Here is a 17,679-nt window from a genome sequence, read left to right as displayed (position 1 = left end):
TTCTGGAATGTGACACTCAAACCAATACCCTTTCTTAATCTTGTACTGTGGAACATGCATTCAGGAGTTTCCATTGAAAAGGATCAACCTCGACTTATATGTTAATTGCTTGTTGGTTCCTTCTATCTGTTTTTGGCACTTTCTATTGTCATTTCAAGTTAATAAAATGTCTGCAGGGAGTGGTGTGGCAGAGGTTGGTTGCCTTTATATTGACTTCAGGACATCTTCATAAACTAGTTGCCTCCAGGCATGGGTGAACTAGTAGGCACTCTTCTTGAAATACGGCATGACTTGGAGAATGAACTGAGGTCATGGAGAGCAAGAGAAGCTGCTGGAGGAAGGAGGAGGAGTTGGGGGCCCAGCTCCTGGTGCCAGAATTAAATATCAGGACAGCTATAAGATGTACAGCGCGCATTCAAAGTTGATTTGACATCAACAATGAGTGAGATATTTATATATGCATCATGATCATTGGAAGCATTGTTACCGTGATAATTTAATTAATCTCTAATTTGCCAGAGAATCATCATGCATAACACAGGCGGCGATGCAGGAGAATAATGACAACTCCTCAAAGGTGGTCAGTCACTCTGCGAGACTCACAGGACTCATGCAGTCCATGTCTCAGATCACTATAGTGAGACAGTCAGGCAGATTTGTTGGGGTTTTAATTGTGACAGTCACATCACAAGTGAGCAATTACAGATGGTGGATACAGGGACAACAATGGAAAGTCTGCATCTGAGGCTGCTGGATACAGATACTGTATCTCGGAGTTGCTGACAATCAGGGTACATCTGAAGCAGCAACATAGATGGTGCAATGTACTGCAGGTGTTCCAGCTGACTTTGCAACTTACGGAGAGGTTGGAGGCATTTGTATAAAGAACGAGGGATCACATGTCAGGCCTTTGTGATGACATCTATGGGATCTGCATTATAATAGCTAACATGAATACATGTTGACATTCACCAATAGCTTGCACACTATGAATGGCATCTTAAATAGGATGATTGATCTGCTATACTCAGTCAGTACTCCACATGCTGCCTCATGTTGCAGTGGCCCAGTCTTCCCCAGCACAGGTACAGGTGGGGCGCTCTTAGGTGGGGCTCTCACAGGTTCCAAAACCCAGAGAACATCAACATAGAGCATCACAACAGTCAATGCAGGGATCTGAACAGCCTGCCCCTCTCATTAGTAAAGCCACATGGAAGTTCTGGGAAAAAGGGAAAGATTTATTTATACACATCGGTGTGTTACAGTGTTAGATTGTTAAGTTTCTGTTTTGTTTTTGAGCCACATAAATGTAGAATCATAGAATCCCTACAGTGCGGAAGGAGGCCATTCGGCCCATCGAACCTGCACCAACCACAATCCCATCCAGGTCCTATACCCATAACCTCACATCTTTACCCTGCTAATCCCCCTGACACTAAGAGGCAATTTGGCATGGCCAATAAACTTAACTTGCACATCTCTGGAGTGTGGGGGGAAACCGGAGCACCCAGAGGAAACCCACGCAGACACAGGGAGAATGTACAAACTCCACACAAACAGTGATCTGAGGCTGGAATTGAACCTGGGTCCCTGGTGCTGTGAGGCAGCAGTGCTAACCACTGTGCCACCTCTCACCTGGCCCAGACATGGAGAGGATTGAACAGATTGATAGCTCCTTCTCGATTCTGTGGAGGGTGGTGCATGGCTGTTCTTAGTTGGTGTAGCAATTTGTCTAGTTAAAACGTAATTTCTTTCCATCAGTTTGTGTGTTGCACAGCTTTGGATTACTGTCTGAAAATGGAAGAATTGACACTGATGACTTGGGTGCTGTGAACAGGATGCTCGGCTATTGGCAAGACTGCTTTGTATTGTGGGAAGTGGTGGGGAGAGTGGCTTTTGAACATGGCTGTCAACTGGATAGACTGGTGAAGCCTAAGTGAACCCCGCAACAATACTGCTGATGCATGGTTATGTTTTACCTTTTTGTCCTCATTGGAGTTGTGTGAAGACGCTCTGTGTTCCATGATCCGTCCCTCCTGCAAGTCCAACCCTTAGCAAAGGGTGGCATAGAGGCATAGTGAGTGCGGCACGGTGGTTAGCATTGCTGCCTCTCAGCGCCAGGGACCCGGGTTCAATTCCGGCCTCGGCTGACTGTGTGGGGTTTGCATGTTCTCCCCGTGTCTGCGTGGGTTTCCTCCAGGTGCTTTGGCTTCCTCTCGCAGTCTGAAAGATGTGCAAGTTAGGTTGATTGGCCATGCTAAATTGCCCCTTAGTGTTAGGGAGGCTAACAGGGTAAATAGGTGGGGTTATGGGGATAGGGCCTGGGTGGGATTGTTGCTGGTGCAGGCTTGATGCACCTAATGTCCTCCTTCTGTACTGTAGGGATTATGAGTTCTATCTATGAGAACAATATACCACATTCATTCTGGAGACGCTGGCCGGTGGATACTGAAGGGATAGCTCCAGATCTGATCAGGCAACGCATCTTCGGTATGATGGTACTTTGGTCTGTCACACTTCTGGCTGGCAAGTGGTTTTCATTGTATTGCCCCTTACTTGACACTTGAGTGACAGCTGTGGCTCAGTTGGAAGCACCCTAGCTTCTGAATCATAGTAATTCCAGGTTCAAATCCCATTCCAGGGCCTGAGTACAAAAAAACCAAGCCTGACACTCCAGTGCATTAGTGAGGGAATGCTACATTATTGGAGGTACTGATTTTTTTTTTGGATGAGATGTTAAACTATGGCCCAATCTGCCTGCTCAGATGGATATAAAGGATCCCATGGCAAGGGATACCCACTTAAAAAAGTATTTGATAACACGCATGTGGAACGTAACTAATGAAGTCTGGGGGAGAATTGGAAGGAAGTCTTGCATTTATATGACATGTCAAAGAAGAACCAAATTTGTCCCTCAATCAACATCACAAAAAGGTGTCTGGTCATTTTACATTGTTGTTAGGGGGAGCAATGTGGAGTACCAATTAGCACATGCGTTTCCTCCATTACTACAGCGATTACGCTTCAGAAAGTACACCATTCACTGCAAAGCACTCAGCCGTTGCAAAAAGTACCAAATACAAATGCAAGTCTTTCTTCCCTTTCACTCCTAGCCTCATGGGTATCATCAGCCATGTTTTAAGTGGGTATCTCTTGTCTCCGAGCAGCCAGCTGGTAAGTCTGCTCCGAGATGTGAAGTGATCAGGGAAAGTGGACAGCTGCAGGGCGACAGCATCATGGCGGCTGCCTGGGAATCTTGTACACATCTGCAGAAACATCATTGTCAGACCGTATATCAGCAGTGCCTCGATGGAGTGGAAGCCCTTGCACTGATGCCAATTCCTGGGTGACATGGGACTGCCTTATCTACCACACCCTGCATCCGCGGGAAGCCAGTTAGAACAGCATACCGGGCTCTGCTCATTCTGACTGACATCATCACAGGTTTCAGTCACCTGTCTTACTCATTGATTGGTCATCCACTGTGCCATCCTCTAAATGTCTCCAGCAGAACCCTGGAAAGAATCAGAAGTGAGAATCTGAGGCCAGGCTGACTTTGACAGCCACTAACAAAGCAGTCACCAGGTCCTGATGGCAATGGGCCTTGTTCCAATAGGCTACAAACATCTGATACCCTCTGACAGCAGATCCAGAGCTTCCTGAGACACAGTCGTTCTGACATTTTGAGGCAACTCATCCTCTGCCACTATATCCCGAGTTCCATGTGTAGCCTGATTCTTCTGATCCCTCCTTGCCTCTGGAGCTGTCAGTCTGTGAGGAACAGGCTGTTGCTCCTCCTGTTTGTGCTGATGGTACTGCATGCCATCACCTTGGTCTCCATTCGCATCAGCATTCATGCTGACCTGATAGATGGGAACTCTGATCTGTATCGGACAGATGAACATCTGAAGTTGTGCAAGTTCCTGCTCAGTTAGGCAGGAAAAGCAGCTGTGATTTCAGAACTCATTCACACATTTCTCTCTCACACACCTTCAGCCTTTTCACTTAGTGCCGCGTTCTCACCTCACTCACTGGCATCTTCTAGGAATTTCGGATAGCTCCAATTCCCCATTCACCAATAGTCCAATATTTACCTTTCCTCTAAATTTGTCATGTCCACTACAACTCTCTCCAACTTCTGCAGATGCACATTAGAAAGGGTACTTTCCGGTTGTATCACAGCTTGGTATGGCACCTGCTCTGTCCAAGAAACTACAAAGGGTTGTGAATGAAGCCCAGTCCATCACTCAAACCAACTTCCCATCCACTGACACTGTCTACATTTCCTGCTGCCTCGGCAAAGCAGCCAACATAATTAAGGACCCCACGCACTCCAGACATTCTCTCTTCCGTCGGGTAAAAGATACAAATAAGACCAAAAGACATAGGGGCAGAATTAGGCCACTCGGCCCATCGAGTCTGCTCCACCATTCAATCATGGCTGATTTTTTTCTTTTCCCCATAACCCCTGATCCTCTTATTAATCAAGAACCTATCTATCTCTGTCTTAAAGACACTCAATGACCTGGCCTCCATAGCCTTCTGTGGCAAAGAATTCCACAGATTCACCACTCTCTGGCTGAAGAAATTCCTCCTCATCTCTGTTTTAAAGAATTGTCCCTTTAGCCTGAGGTTGTGCCCTCTGGTTCTAGCTTTTCTTACTGGTGGAAACATCCTCTCCACGTCCACTCTATCCAGGCCTCGCAGTATCCTGTAAGTTTCAATAAGATCCACCCTCATCCTTCTGAACTCCAACGAGTACAGACCCAGAGTCCTCAACCATTCTTCATACGACAATGTATCAACCAACTCAAGAACAGCTTCTTTCCTGCTGCCTGACTTTTGAATGGACCTACCTTGCATTAAGTTGATCTTTCTCTACACCCTAGCTATGACTGTAACACTACATTCTGCACTCTCTTTTCCTTCTCTATGTACGGTATACTTTGTCTGTATAGTGCGCAAGTAATAATACTTTTCACTGTATACTAATAGATGTGACAATAAGTCGTCAAATCGCTGTCACAGACCATCACTATATCTGCTTGGCCACAACACAAACATAAAAAAAACGCCACAATATGAATATTCCAGGAACAATTTATAAATCAAAGCTTCCCTTGCTGCAAATGAAATTAATTAATTACGCTTGTTCAATCCCTTGATAAGAGTTTTAACAACACCAGGTTAAAGTCCAACAGGTTTATTTGGTAGCAAACACCATTAGCTTTCGGAGCACTGCTCCTTCGTCAGATGGAGTGGAAATGTGCTCTCAAACAGGGCACAGAGACACAAAATCAAGTTACAGAATACTGATTAGAATGCGAATCCCTACAGCCAGTCAGATCTTAAAGATACACACAATGTGGGTGGAGGGAGCATTAAGCACAGGTTAAAGAGATGTGTATTGTCTCCAGACAGGACAGCCTGCAAGTCCAGGAGGCAAGTTGTGGGGGTTACTGATAATGTGACATAAATCCAACATCAGAGCACATTTCCACTCCATCTGACAAAGGAGCAGCGCTCCGAAAGCTAATGGTGTTTGCTACCAAATAAACCTGTTGGACTTTAACCTGGTGTTGTTAAAACTCTTACTGTGTTCACCCCAGTCCAACGCCGGCATCTCCACATCAATCCCTTAGCGCCATCCTCCTTGTGACTTTACTGCCTGGGAATCTTATACACACCTGCAGAAACATGAAATCTCCTTCAGAGATTTTATCCAACCCAAACTGCATCATCTTGGTGCTTATATACAGTGCTGCCTCAGTTGTTGCAGCATGGCGGATGGGAGGTTGCTGCCTTTCATAGTGAGGGGAAGACTGTAAATGGGTTGGAGGATCATCTCAATCAGGTTTGATATCAGAAGCTATGGACAGCACCGTCTCAACATGGTCGGCAGCAGTCAAGGCTGGTCGACTGACAAGTATCAGTAAGGGCACTGGCAGAGTAGCAGCGGTGGAAGGGCGAATCTGTCGTCCTGAACGGGGATAGCAGGTTCTAGTTTCACGGAGCAACAGACACTCCTTGGGGACGGTGCCTTTGCAATCTTGGGAATTCCCCTTGCAAACAGCAGTCACGTTGGCAGCTCCCCGAGCCAGCAGAAAGCTGACCTTGTGTGGCAGCTGTCTGAGCCTCCCCTGCAGCACTTAGACTTTGAAAGGCTGCTATAGTACAGCAATGGAGCTGCGACTTCAGCATTATGGCTGGCTCCATACGTATGTGGCCAAACTTGACCACCACTTCCATGCTAAAAAGGCTCCAAGCTAGCTACCCAGTTGGGAGTGGTTTTCTTCATGCTCCTTGAATTGGCAAAAGATGTTCTGATAAGTTTATTTTGTTCTGCAGACCCATAAGCTTTCTCCTGCCAATTGCCCCATCAAAGCCCTCTCCTGAGTCCACTGCAGCAGAATGCATTGCTACATGTAGTACATAGTGCAAAATTTCTAACAACATTCAAAAATGCGACATCATCATTTAAAGAAAAAGCAAACAAAAGATTATTGGACGTAGCATCCCTGCCTCTGAGCCAGTAGCACAGGTTTCAAAGGCCTACTTCAGGAAATGATCTCATAGGAAGGTGCGTTCATAACATGGCTTACAGATTGAGTGTCAACCTGTAGAATCCTTCCAACACATGCCAATGGCAGATGGTAAGCATAGGATGTTTGATGTGCCCCTCAAGCTATAAGCCTCTGGCTTTTCCAGGGAAAAAACTAGCGATAGAAACAGATGAAAGCCTGCCTTGTGAACTACCAGGTGTGGGAAGAGAAACAACAACAACAAAAGATTCTGGAGAGAAAACCAGCAAATGGGGCTGTGTAAGGTTAGCCCTTCTGAGGGTACTAATGTCAGGGCAGGCAAGATTGGTCAATAGACCTTCCAGTGTTTGGAAATGTCCACACTTTCAAGTTTAAATAAAAATTAATAGTACAAAAATTGGACCTTTACTGGCTCTATTACCCATCTTCTCTGCCTTGTTTTTAAGTTTTCTATTCATAATAATCAGTGTTCCCTCTAAGGTGTACATGTGCGTGAGTTTGCAACAATCTTGAACGTAGCACACCGTGAACAGGCCAGATACAACAAAGGAAACAAAAAAATCAAAGGAACATTGGTCGTAAGTGTTCCAACCCTTTATTTTCTTAGCACATATCTTTTCTCTGCTATCTATTCCAGTACTGCATTTTGAAGATGGGAGCATTTGGACTGAGAATACCGGTTTAGCAGCCAATGAAGTCTATTAGATTGATGTGGCCCCTTAATAGGTGTGACCCCGAGGTCACTCTTTAATGTTCAAAGTGTGCACAAACCAGGGCGTGCCTAGCCAGTGATGAGTGAGTTTCTTTGCAACTCCCAAGCAAGCAAACCCATCAGCGGTACTGCAAGGGTTAAAGGAATACTTCAGGACAAGTTCTGACAAAAGCTCTATCGTCAAGTATTCAGCTGAAAACCAGACTTCTATATCAAAGGCAAAGCACAGATGCTGTGTGTTAGAGAGCTCCAACCTGCTGCACACATTTAGGAAAAAAATATTTCCTTTTGTCCCAACTGGGGCTATTTGATTTGCAAGGTCATCCATCACCTGGCCCTTGCACAAATGCCATGTGTGAGCTTCTACTTCAGGCTTTATGTGCGTGCGTTGCTGTCAGGTCTGAGTAACATTCAAATCAACAGATTCTGCATGCAAATTAAAGCATCGTTCTTGATTGGCTGGCGGTGAGGCGCGTGCCAGCTGTAGCTCCATATACAAAGGAGCTCTTAGAGGGACAGAGGTGTATTTTCATGAAAAATGTTCATTATCTATTTCAAGTTAGTCTGGACTCGCAGCTAATGTTAAATAGACGCATGAGAAACCTTTTGTGAAATGCGTACTTTGGGCGGGATCATGAGCCCTCTCCCTTCATGGAATATAGTGTTCAATTCTGATTGTCACACTACCAGAAGGACGTGGAGGCTTTGGAGAGGGTACTGAAAAGATTTACCAGGATGTTGCCTGGTATGGAGGGCATTAGCTATGAGGAGAGATTGGAGAAACCTGGTCTGTTGTCACTGGAATGACGGAGGTTGAGGGGCGACCTGATAGAAGTCTACAGGATTATGAGGGGCATGGAGAGAGTGGATAGTCAGAAGCTTTTTCCCAGGGTGGAAGAGTCAATTAGTAGGGGGCATAGGTTTAAGGCGCGAGGGGCAAAGCTTAAAGGAGATTTTCGTGGCAAGTTTTTTTCACACAGGGTGGTGGGTGCCCGGAACTCGTTGCCGGGGAGGTAGTGGAAGCAGATATGACAATGACTTTTAAGGGGCGTCTTGACAAATACATGAATAGGATGGGAATAGAGAGATATGGTCCCAGGAAGGCTGGGGTTTTAGTTCAGTTGGGCAGCATGGTCAATGCAGGCTTGGAGGGCTGAAGGGCCTGTGTTGTAATTTTCTTTATTCATGCTGGGGATTGGTGGTGGAGACTCAAGATCCAGCGAATCCAGCCCGAAGTCGGCATAATGGGCAAGAACCTGAGTTTAATATATTTGAATACATTTACATTTCATTATACACCCCATTCACTGTACATTCCCAACCACCTTCCCCCACCCACCCCACTCCCCAAACACAAGGCATATTTGCATACCTCATGTCGACACAGTTTACAACAGGTTCACTCAGGCGTGAGCCTGTTGTGGGGATCCCCTGATGGCATAAAGGTGAGCATAGCCCCTGGGGGACAGTCAGGCGGTGGCGACCAGGATCGCAGGGGTGGGGGGAATGTACCAGCTCTGATCTCGGGGGTGGGGGGAGGGGAAGGGGGAGGGGGAGAGGTTGTTGCGAGATGTGCCAGCTCAGACTGTGGCGGGGGTGGTGCAAAAGGGGATCCTCTGAGACCACCATGGTGGCACGAGGGGGAGGTTCTTTTTTCCCTCTGATTGGGGCGCGCTTTAAGAGGATTCAGTTCTTGAAAAACACAGATAACAAGGTTTAGTCTTAAATAAGATACAAGTTAATTTATTCCAAAACTACTGCTAAAAGTTAGTCAAGTAAAATTGATAATATTACTAACCAAAACACGGTTGCAGAGATTAAAGCGCAGCGACAGGGAAAAGAATATTTAAAGATCAATCTCTGTGAGATATCGTTGTAGGCCCATTGCTTGAATTTTTTCTTTCCCAAGTGAAGGGGTTGGAATTTCACAGATTTGGCTTAACAGTTGTGGTAGTTTCTGCAGTTGAATATTTGTAGGTTTGAGGTGGATTAAGGAGGCCTGCAGTTACTGCAGAGGGAGAGAGGAATTCCTATTCTCACTCACTCAGTGTTTACAGCACTTGTGAATTTCCTGGACTCTTTCAGCAGAACAGCAGTTGGTTTCTTAATATCTTGCTCTTTGTCCTTCCTTGGCCAAGAACGGTCTCTGATGTGTTTTTTTTTCCAGAGATTTTCCTGGGATTCTGACACAAAAGGGCTGTTCTCAGCATGTCTTTATCACAACTAAAAAAGAATGACTGCTATGTTAATTCTGACAAAATATTGTACTACCAGGCAAACAGATTAATTATGTTTTTGTCCTTTTCCTACCTCCTCTATTCCCAGAAGTAAAAGGTTTTTCACACCTTTTAGAACTTATTAGACAGCCCTGGGAGGGTCTTTGCGATTTTAATGACTCAGTGTAACCAGTGTAGAGATGAGTCCAACAGGTTGTGAATAAACACTGGGAGGTGTCATGTTATCTGTCTATACTTGCATTTTGAAAAAGACCTTTAAACTCAACGTAAAGATTTGAGAACAGAAACGTGCCTTTAAAACAGTTGCTCTTGGAATCTGTAATATCATAATTATACATTTGTGATAGCATGTTATCTTAGTATGGGGTACTAGGGGTTTTGTTAGGTTGTTGAAAGGTTTTGATGAGTATGTTACCTTCATATAGAGTACCAATGAATATTTCACTTGGCATTGGGTACTGGTGGATATATTATTTAAGTATTAAGTACTGGGAGTCCTTGTGCACCAGTCGCTGAAGGTAAGCGGGCAGGTGTAGCAGGCAGTAAAGAAGGCAAATGGTATGTTGGTCTTCATTGCGAGAGGTTGAGTACAGGAGGAGGGATTTGTTGCTGTAATTATACAGGGCCTTGGTGAGGCCACACCTAGAATATTGTGTGCAGTTTTGGTCTCGTTTTCTGAGGAAGGATGTTCTTGCTCTCGAGGGAGTGCAGCGAAGGTTTACCAGACTGATTCCGGGGATGGCGGAACAAACGTATGAGGAGAGATATTTCTTTACAATATGTTATGTTGGGATGGGGTACTGTTAGGTATGCTGCCTTGGTCCTGGGTACTGGTGGGTATTTTACATAATGACGGGTATGTTATGTTGGTATAATTTGCTAGTCAGTATCTTTGCCTTGGTAGCAGGTACTGATGGATAGCCTAACCGTGACTGATTATATCAGATCTGGCAGCCGTTTCTCTGTATTAGCACCATCCTTTATCAACGCGATACACGATAATACCCTGCAGGCAGAACAGATTGCAATGCCGCCCTTTCTCTCGGTTTCTTGCAAGTGTAGTTCTGCAGCAGTAACAGAAGATCTGAGTGCTGTGCCTGATAGTCTGTCAAAAACCTATGGAGGGCCAAAGGCGAAGATCTTGTACTTTGGTGCACCTGGCAAGTGTACAAAACCTCTCAGGCCTGTTTCCAATAAATATCAAGGAAAATGACTCTTTCATTACCACGACTGAGCCAGGTTTGCAACCCCTTACATCTGTAACTGTCAGATGGCTTACAGGAGCTCATGAGAAAGATATATATATATAATTAAGTCCTGCCCCAGTAAGTTTATTGATGTTGACGCGCACTGCTCAGATAGGTACAAACCTCATACTGTGATGTAACCCCATGATCCACACACATTACAAAACATTTACCCCAACCTAGGGCGGCACGGTGGCACAGTGGTTAGCACTGCTGCCTCATAGCGCCAGGGACCCAGGGTTCAATTCTGGCCTCGGATGACTGTCTGCATGAAGTTTGCACCTTCTCCCCGTGTCTGTGTGGGTTTCCTCCAGGTGCTCCGATTTCCTGCCACAATCCAAAGATGCGAAGGTTAGGTGAGTTAGCTTTGCTAAATTGCCCCTTAGTGTCACAAGATGTGTAGGTTAGGGGGATTAGTGGGGTAAATATGTGGGGTTACGGGGATAGTGTAGAGGAGTGCACCTGAGTAGGATGCTCAGTCAGAGATTTGGTGCAGAATGGCCTCCTTCTGTACTGCAGAGATTCGATGATTACGCCACAGGAGCTCAGTGTTGCACATTTTTAGCTCTCTTGGCGTAGCAGTGTTTATCTGGAAACTCAGTGCTGAGATTTGTGCATTTGAGCCTCGTTCTTGCATAATGTTTCATCCTAAATGAACAGAAAGTTGCACGGACCACACGTTGAATGCATTCACTGACATAGCCACATTCCTGATTAGCTGCAAATTGATGAATGTGCCTCCGCATGCTGAATTACTCATCGCAGACACTATTTTGGAGTGATTTTAAGGGTGTTGAGGCAAGATATGGCCTTTCGTCACGAACAAGAGACAGCCACATTCATGCAGCTCCTAAATTGGGACTAGTGTTTGCTGCAAGCATTGGCAAGGTGGAGAATCAAACCCAACAGGAATAAATAGCAATCGGAATGTGCATTTATTCCTTCCAAGCTGCTTTACAGAGCTGGAAAAATATAAGACCCCTGAGTTTAAAAATTAGAAGAGGTGACAAAATGTTTGGTCAAAAAGGTGTCCTTTCAGCAGGTTTTTAAAAGGAACAGAGGGGGACATGGTAACAGAGAGGATTACAGAATAGATTTATTCACAGGAATTGTAAAAGAACCTTAATATCCCTAAAATATCTGTGTAGGCTTTTCAAAGAGTTTATTATCACTCAGTACTCCCATCAAATCTCATTTCATGCCACAAAAATAAACTGAAACTAGGGCCAGAATCTTATCACTGATCACGCTGACAGGATGTTCCCATCCCGCTGCGGTGAATGGAGATTTAGCAGGCCGCCAAATTGTTCGACCTCGCTGCAGCGGGAGCATGGCGCGATTGGCAGATAAGATCACGCCCTGATGCTTTATTACTTAATAGCTGTTTAGCAAAAGCCTCCGAGATACCAGGTACACTTTGGATATACTTTAAAACATTCTGAAACAGCGTGGGTGGGATTTCCCACCAGCGAGATTTTCCACTCCTGCCGAAGTCAGTGGACCTTTGGACGGCTCGCCGCATTTTCCAGCCCCACCTCCTCTGTGATGGAGCCATAAAATTCAGCCCCAGAGCGGGTGCTGCATTGCAGCCTTTCAGATCAGAATTTAAAGTTACGCCCTGTCTATCTTCTGAGTTATAGGCTGAAGATCTTTTGGCATTATTTCAAAGAAAAGGAGGGAGTTCTCTGCCAACCAATACCACTAGAACTGATAATCTGGATATTATCTTATTGTTGTTTGTGGTTGGCACACATTTCCATCTGTCATATCCTTAAAATAAATCTGGCAATTACTGGAAATGAAATCCAGTTTCCCTCATAGGCAGATGTATAACATTTTTTCTTCACACCTGAGGTATTAGCTGGGAAGCTTTGATCTTATTAGATTTTGTTTTAGATACAGTTAGATAACGGAACTACTTTTCTTTGAAGCTAATTGCTAACATCAGGGAGTATTGCTTAGACATCGAAAAACAGGTAATATGGAAATGTTAACAAGTACCTGTTTCTGTGGTAGACATTGTCTATTTTTAGTGAAAGATAAACTGCACATTTAGGATAGAGGTATTATCCCACAGATGTCACTTCATGTTCTTTGAATTTCACACACTACCATGCAAGTTTTTTTTATTCATTTGTGGGACATGGGCGTCGCTGGCTTGCCAGCATTTTTATTGTCCATCCTTAATTGTCCGAGGGCAGTTGAGAGTCAACCACATTGCTGTGGCTCTGGAGTCACACGTGGGCCAGACCAGGTAAGGACGGCAGATTTCCTTCCCTAAAGGACATTAGTGAACCAGATGGGTTTTTCCAACAATGGTTTCATGGTCATCAGTAGATTCGTCATTCCAGATTTCTTTTTTTAATTGAATTCAAATTCCACCATCTGCCGTGGCGGGATTCGAACCTGGGTGCACAGAACATTAGCTGAGTTTCTGGATTAATAGTCTAGCGATAATATCACTAGGCTATCACCTCCCCTGTTTGCACATAAATGAGCAGAGATGTATTACTGCCAGTGTGTTTGGTAAGCCTGGAGGTACTATCACACTACCATAGGCTTGAGGTCCAGGCCTCAGGAGACCGGCCTACCGGTGTTTGCATAGAGTTGACTTCCACTCAAGCATGTTCCTGAACAAACCCTGTGCAGATAAGCAGTGCGACTAGCTAAATGTGTGTCGATGGTTGATTCTGCAACACTACCATGCTAAAACATCACAACATTCCTCCTGTAATGGTAAACTAGCTCAGTGTCTTTACAAAGCCACTCAGGAAGCAGGCTATGCATCAGCTCAGGAAACACAAAAAAGGCAGATCCTCACTATTGTTGGTTTTGTGTAAGTTGGTAAGTTCACATTTGGTAGCATCAAAAAGAACAAAAATCTGACATCTGTATCTTGTGAAAAAAAGTGTATGATACAATTACATATGTAGCATAGAGATTTCATCATTTCATCTCCCATGTCCCATCCAGCCAAACAACCATCATAAACTGAAGCATTTTAACAGAAATAAAACAAACTCATTTTCTAATACCTCTATGATTTTTCTGCTGGGTTGCTTGTAACAGTTTCCAAAGATTCTTTCAGACCCCAGGATGAGGCAGAAGGGTCAGCAAATAGCTTCCCATACCTGGTACAAGCAAAGGGGAGGAAATCAAACCACTCAATAACAATCTCTTTTGAGATTGGATACCATCATCCCTTACTCTTCCAATCAGCAATAACCTCTCTTGAGATTGGATACCATCATCCCTTATTGTTCCAATCAGTAACAACCTCTTTTGAGATTGGATACCATCATCACTTGCTGTTCCTCCACCTCTGCTTTGATGTCATTTGTAATTGGACGCTTTCTGCATTAGCAGCAGAAGTTCAAAGTTTGTTCAAAATATTTGACACAATAAATACGAGGACAAATTCGTTATCCTTGTAGACCAATGCGAAGTAATATTCAAAGAAAGTACGAGTCAAAGAATCACTATGATAGTGCTACAATCTTGGATACCTTGACCATGGGATAGATGCGTAAAGCCTGATAGGCTGCAACGTATGTACGTAGGTTAGGATCAGTGCCTGGATTGAGGGATGTATTATAATTTATGCTCCTGTTAAAATCACTATTTAAAGCTCAAGTTAGGCAAAGAATCAAACTGAAAAGTAGAAACATGTTTGATTTTGCATTAGTTCATATTTTAAAAAACTATATAGTGTCATTTGGACTATGAGTTCACATGACCTCAGTTTGAGACCCCTGTATTGTCCTTTGCGTTTAATAGTGTGACCATGTTGATGAAATGTGGATAATGTTTAAATGCTGGACTGCGCAAACACAAAAGATGGAGGCAGTGGGCAATCATCCCTGTTTGCCTCCCTTCTGCAGTTATGTTTGCTGCCATTGTCCCCAGAAAGGGAGCATTTGGTGTCTGCCAATGCGTTCAAGGGTGTTCCGTGCCCCTTGGGCACCACAGGGCCTGGGGTATTTTATTGTTCCCTTTAATCACATTTTCATTCGATGTTTTATGTTTCCTTTGAGATTCTGTACACTTAGATGCCGTTCCCCTTTACGAGGGCTGCCTTTTCATTTACCCCTCAGTTTGTTGATTTAGTTTATTTGGTTAGTCAAAAGGAGCACAACCGTGATACAGTACCTCCGATTGAAATGTGCACGGGCCAGAATTCTCCAGCCATTCATGCCTCACCGCTGCCAGGACAGAGAATTTGGCACTCAGTCAAATCTCTGTTCACTGCAGCGGGACCAGCAGAACCTGCTGGCGTGAACGACTGGAGAGTTAAAGCCAAGGTGTAGCATTGAGGGGATCTGAACCATGTAGAGCAGCAAGTGTCAAACTAGACAGAAAACTGGCGTAAAGCTCTCCAGCTCCGCAGACTAGTTTTCTTGCCAGATTTTAAGCCTTTTACACTAAAAATACCCTCTGGCAAGGCAGGTACTCTTAGAGCCGGCAAGAATGGCTGCACAGAGTTCAGGGCGCCAGTCTTAAAGAGCGCCCTGATCCAAACAAAAAATAACCTACCCTCCCCAACATGGGAGTATGCTTGCCGCATCTGCCCCCCTCCCCCACACAATCATTGGTATCCCCCCCCAACAATCACCATCGGCCATGGTCATCACCGACAACACTGCCATGATTATCCTGCAGCCTCAGACCCTCCCTAACACCCACCACCACAATTAAACCAAGCCCCGCTGCCCCAGGGATCACACTTGGACCCGCCACTGGCACTGCCTCCTGGCACTGCCTGGCCATGTTCCTCTCCCTTTGGGGCCTACACATACTTTTGTTGTTTTCCCCCAAAGCGCTCGACAGGTTTACATTTTGGAAAACCTGTCCAGAACCTCGCCGACGTGAAGGCGAGGTATGAATGTACTGTGACGGGGGATAATTTGGAGAGGGGACTACTTAATCTTATTCAAATTTATTGAAAGGGTATTACTGTCAGGTTCTCGCCGGGTGCGGGCATGAACCGGATTATATTATCAGTGAGAGCCAATGAAAATCGGAAAGCGCTTTCATGCCGGAGTGAACTGCGCTTCTTAAATCTCACGGGATTTTGACCCAACTCCGCTGATCCTGGGCTTGGAGAGTGAGGGAGCAGAATCCCACAGGAGGTGTTGGACATTGAGTCCAATTGTGAGAACAACTGAAGAGCGGCACAGTGGTTAACACTGCTGCCTCACAGTGCCAGGGACCTGCGTTTGTTTCCTAGCTTAGGTCACTGTGCGGAGTTTGCACGTTTGCCCCATCTCTGCATGGCTTTCTTCCGGGCGCTCCGGTTTCCTCCCACGGTCCAAAGATGTGCGGGTTAGGTTGATTGGCCATGCTAAATAGACCCAAGTATCAGGGGGGTTAGCAGGGTAAATATGTGGGGTTACCGGAATAGGGCCTGGGTGGGTTTGTAGTCGGTTTAGACTCGATGGGCTGAATGGTCTCCTCCTGCACTGTAGAGATTCTATGATTCTGTAACTTAAACGTATATTGAGACTTGGGGAGAAGGGTGGTTTGATGTGATGGTCAGTGTGGGATTTATTTCTTCTGTGCTGTAAGACTAGTGATCTATAACCTGTCTCTGGATGAAACTGAACTGATCCCTGCCTGCTTTTCTTTAGCTTTTACAGGTGAACAAAGTAATGTCTGTCCTGTTTTATGGCATGCTTCTCACTTATCTCGGTGCCATCCAGGCTACAACCATGGACAAGAGAGGTTCTTCCGAGGATTCTGTGAGCTCGCTCATCATCAAACTTCTCCAGGCGGACATTCTGAAGGGCCGGCTCTCCAAGCAGAGCCAAGAGGTGAAGGAGAAATACCAGGACACCAGGCAGAAGGGTGACACCCAGAGGAACACAGACTCGCCGGGAAATACAATATCTGACTTCCAGCCCATCGTCTCGGTCGACGCCGAGTTACTGAGGCAGAAGAAGCGTTACCACTCACCCCGGGTGCTGCTGAGTGACCGGCTGCCTTTACAGCCGCCCCCTTTGTACTTAATGGAGGATTTTGCAGAGAGCGCGGAGATGGACAATAGAACGGCCCGGCGGAAGCGCTACGCCGACCACAGGGGGCACCGCGGCGAGTACTCGGTGTGTGACAGTGAGAGCCGCTGGGTGACGGACAGAACGGCGGCGATTGACATCAGGGGCAGGCAGGTGACCGTCCTGGGGGAAATTAAAACGGGCAATTCCGCCATCAAACAATACTTTTACGAGACGCGGTGCAGAGAGGCTAAACCGGTCAAGAGCGGCTGCAGGGGCATTGATGACAAACACTGGAATTCCCAATGTAAAACCAGCCAGACCTATGTCAGGGCACTGAGCACAGAGAACAGCAAGTATGTGGGCTGGAGATGGATCAGGATAGACACCTCCTGCCTCTGTGCGTTATCCAGAAAACTAGGCAAATCCTGATTCCCCGTCCCATCTCCTTTTCTTCTTTCTATGTGAATATATAAATTATTACTTTAAATTATATGACTTTGCATGTAGCATATGAATGTTTATATTATAGTATAGTTCACAATTTTTATTTATTAAACTAAAGGTCAATACATCTGACAAAAAAAATGCTTCTTACGACTCGCCAAAACAAGATATCTAAGTTGTGCCTTGCTTCCAGCATCATTAAAAGTCATTGGACCTGTGTTGTTGTGCATTGGTAACTGGCTCAAATGTTTACCCCCCCTCCCCCCCTTGTTATTTTCTCCCAGCCTCTCCACTTTGAATCAGTATTGTTGTCGGTGATTTATGAGTGCAATTTTGGAAGGCACGTTTATGAACCCAACCGCAAGCGACGGCTGCCAGTCGTAAAAGTGCACGTCTACCATTAAAAGCGCAGCACATCCTGAGCGGCATTCGCAGTGAAACTGAGAGAAGGAAGCTGAGAGCAGAGGGAAGGCTGGCAACGCCATCTGCACAGATAAAGCTGTT

General features: G+C 45.3%; 1 protein-coding gene across 3 annotated transcripts in view; it reads left to right on the top strand.

Annotated features, from left to right (window-relative positions):
- Window positions 1–17,308, top strand: part of ntf3 (neurotrophin 3) — a 43,712-nt gene extending 26,404 nt beyond the window's left edge. Inside the window, exons 1-2 of one of the 3 annotated variants that reach the window (XM_078234706.1) lie at window positions 16,182–16,199; window positions 16,366–17,160. In XM_078234706.1, coding sequence (XP_078090832.1) covers window positions 16,182–16,199; window positions 16,366–17,160 — 813 coding nt within the window. Of the gene's footprint in view, window positions 1–16,181; window positions 16,200–16,365 lie in introns of those variants that run through there. The other 2 variants (XM_078234705.1, XM_078234707.1) reach the window with 2 other exon arrangements.
- Window positions 17,309–17,679: the final 371 nt, after the last annotated feature.

Source organism: Mustelus asterias, chromosome 19 (genome assembly GCF_964213995.1).
Source record: "Mustelus asterias chromosome 19, sMusAst1.hap1.1, whole genome shotgun sequence".
In the NCBI taxonomy this organism is placed as follows: domain Eukaryota; kingdom Metazoa; phylum Chordata; class Chondrichthyes; order Carcharhiniformes; family Triakidae; genus Mustelus; species Mustelus asterias.
This window is presented reverse-complemented; position numbering and strand designations above follow the sequence as displayed.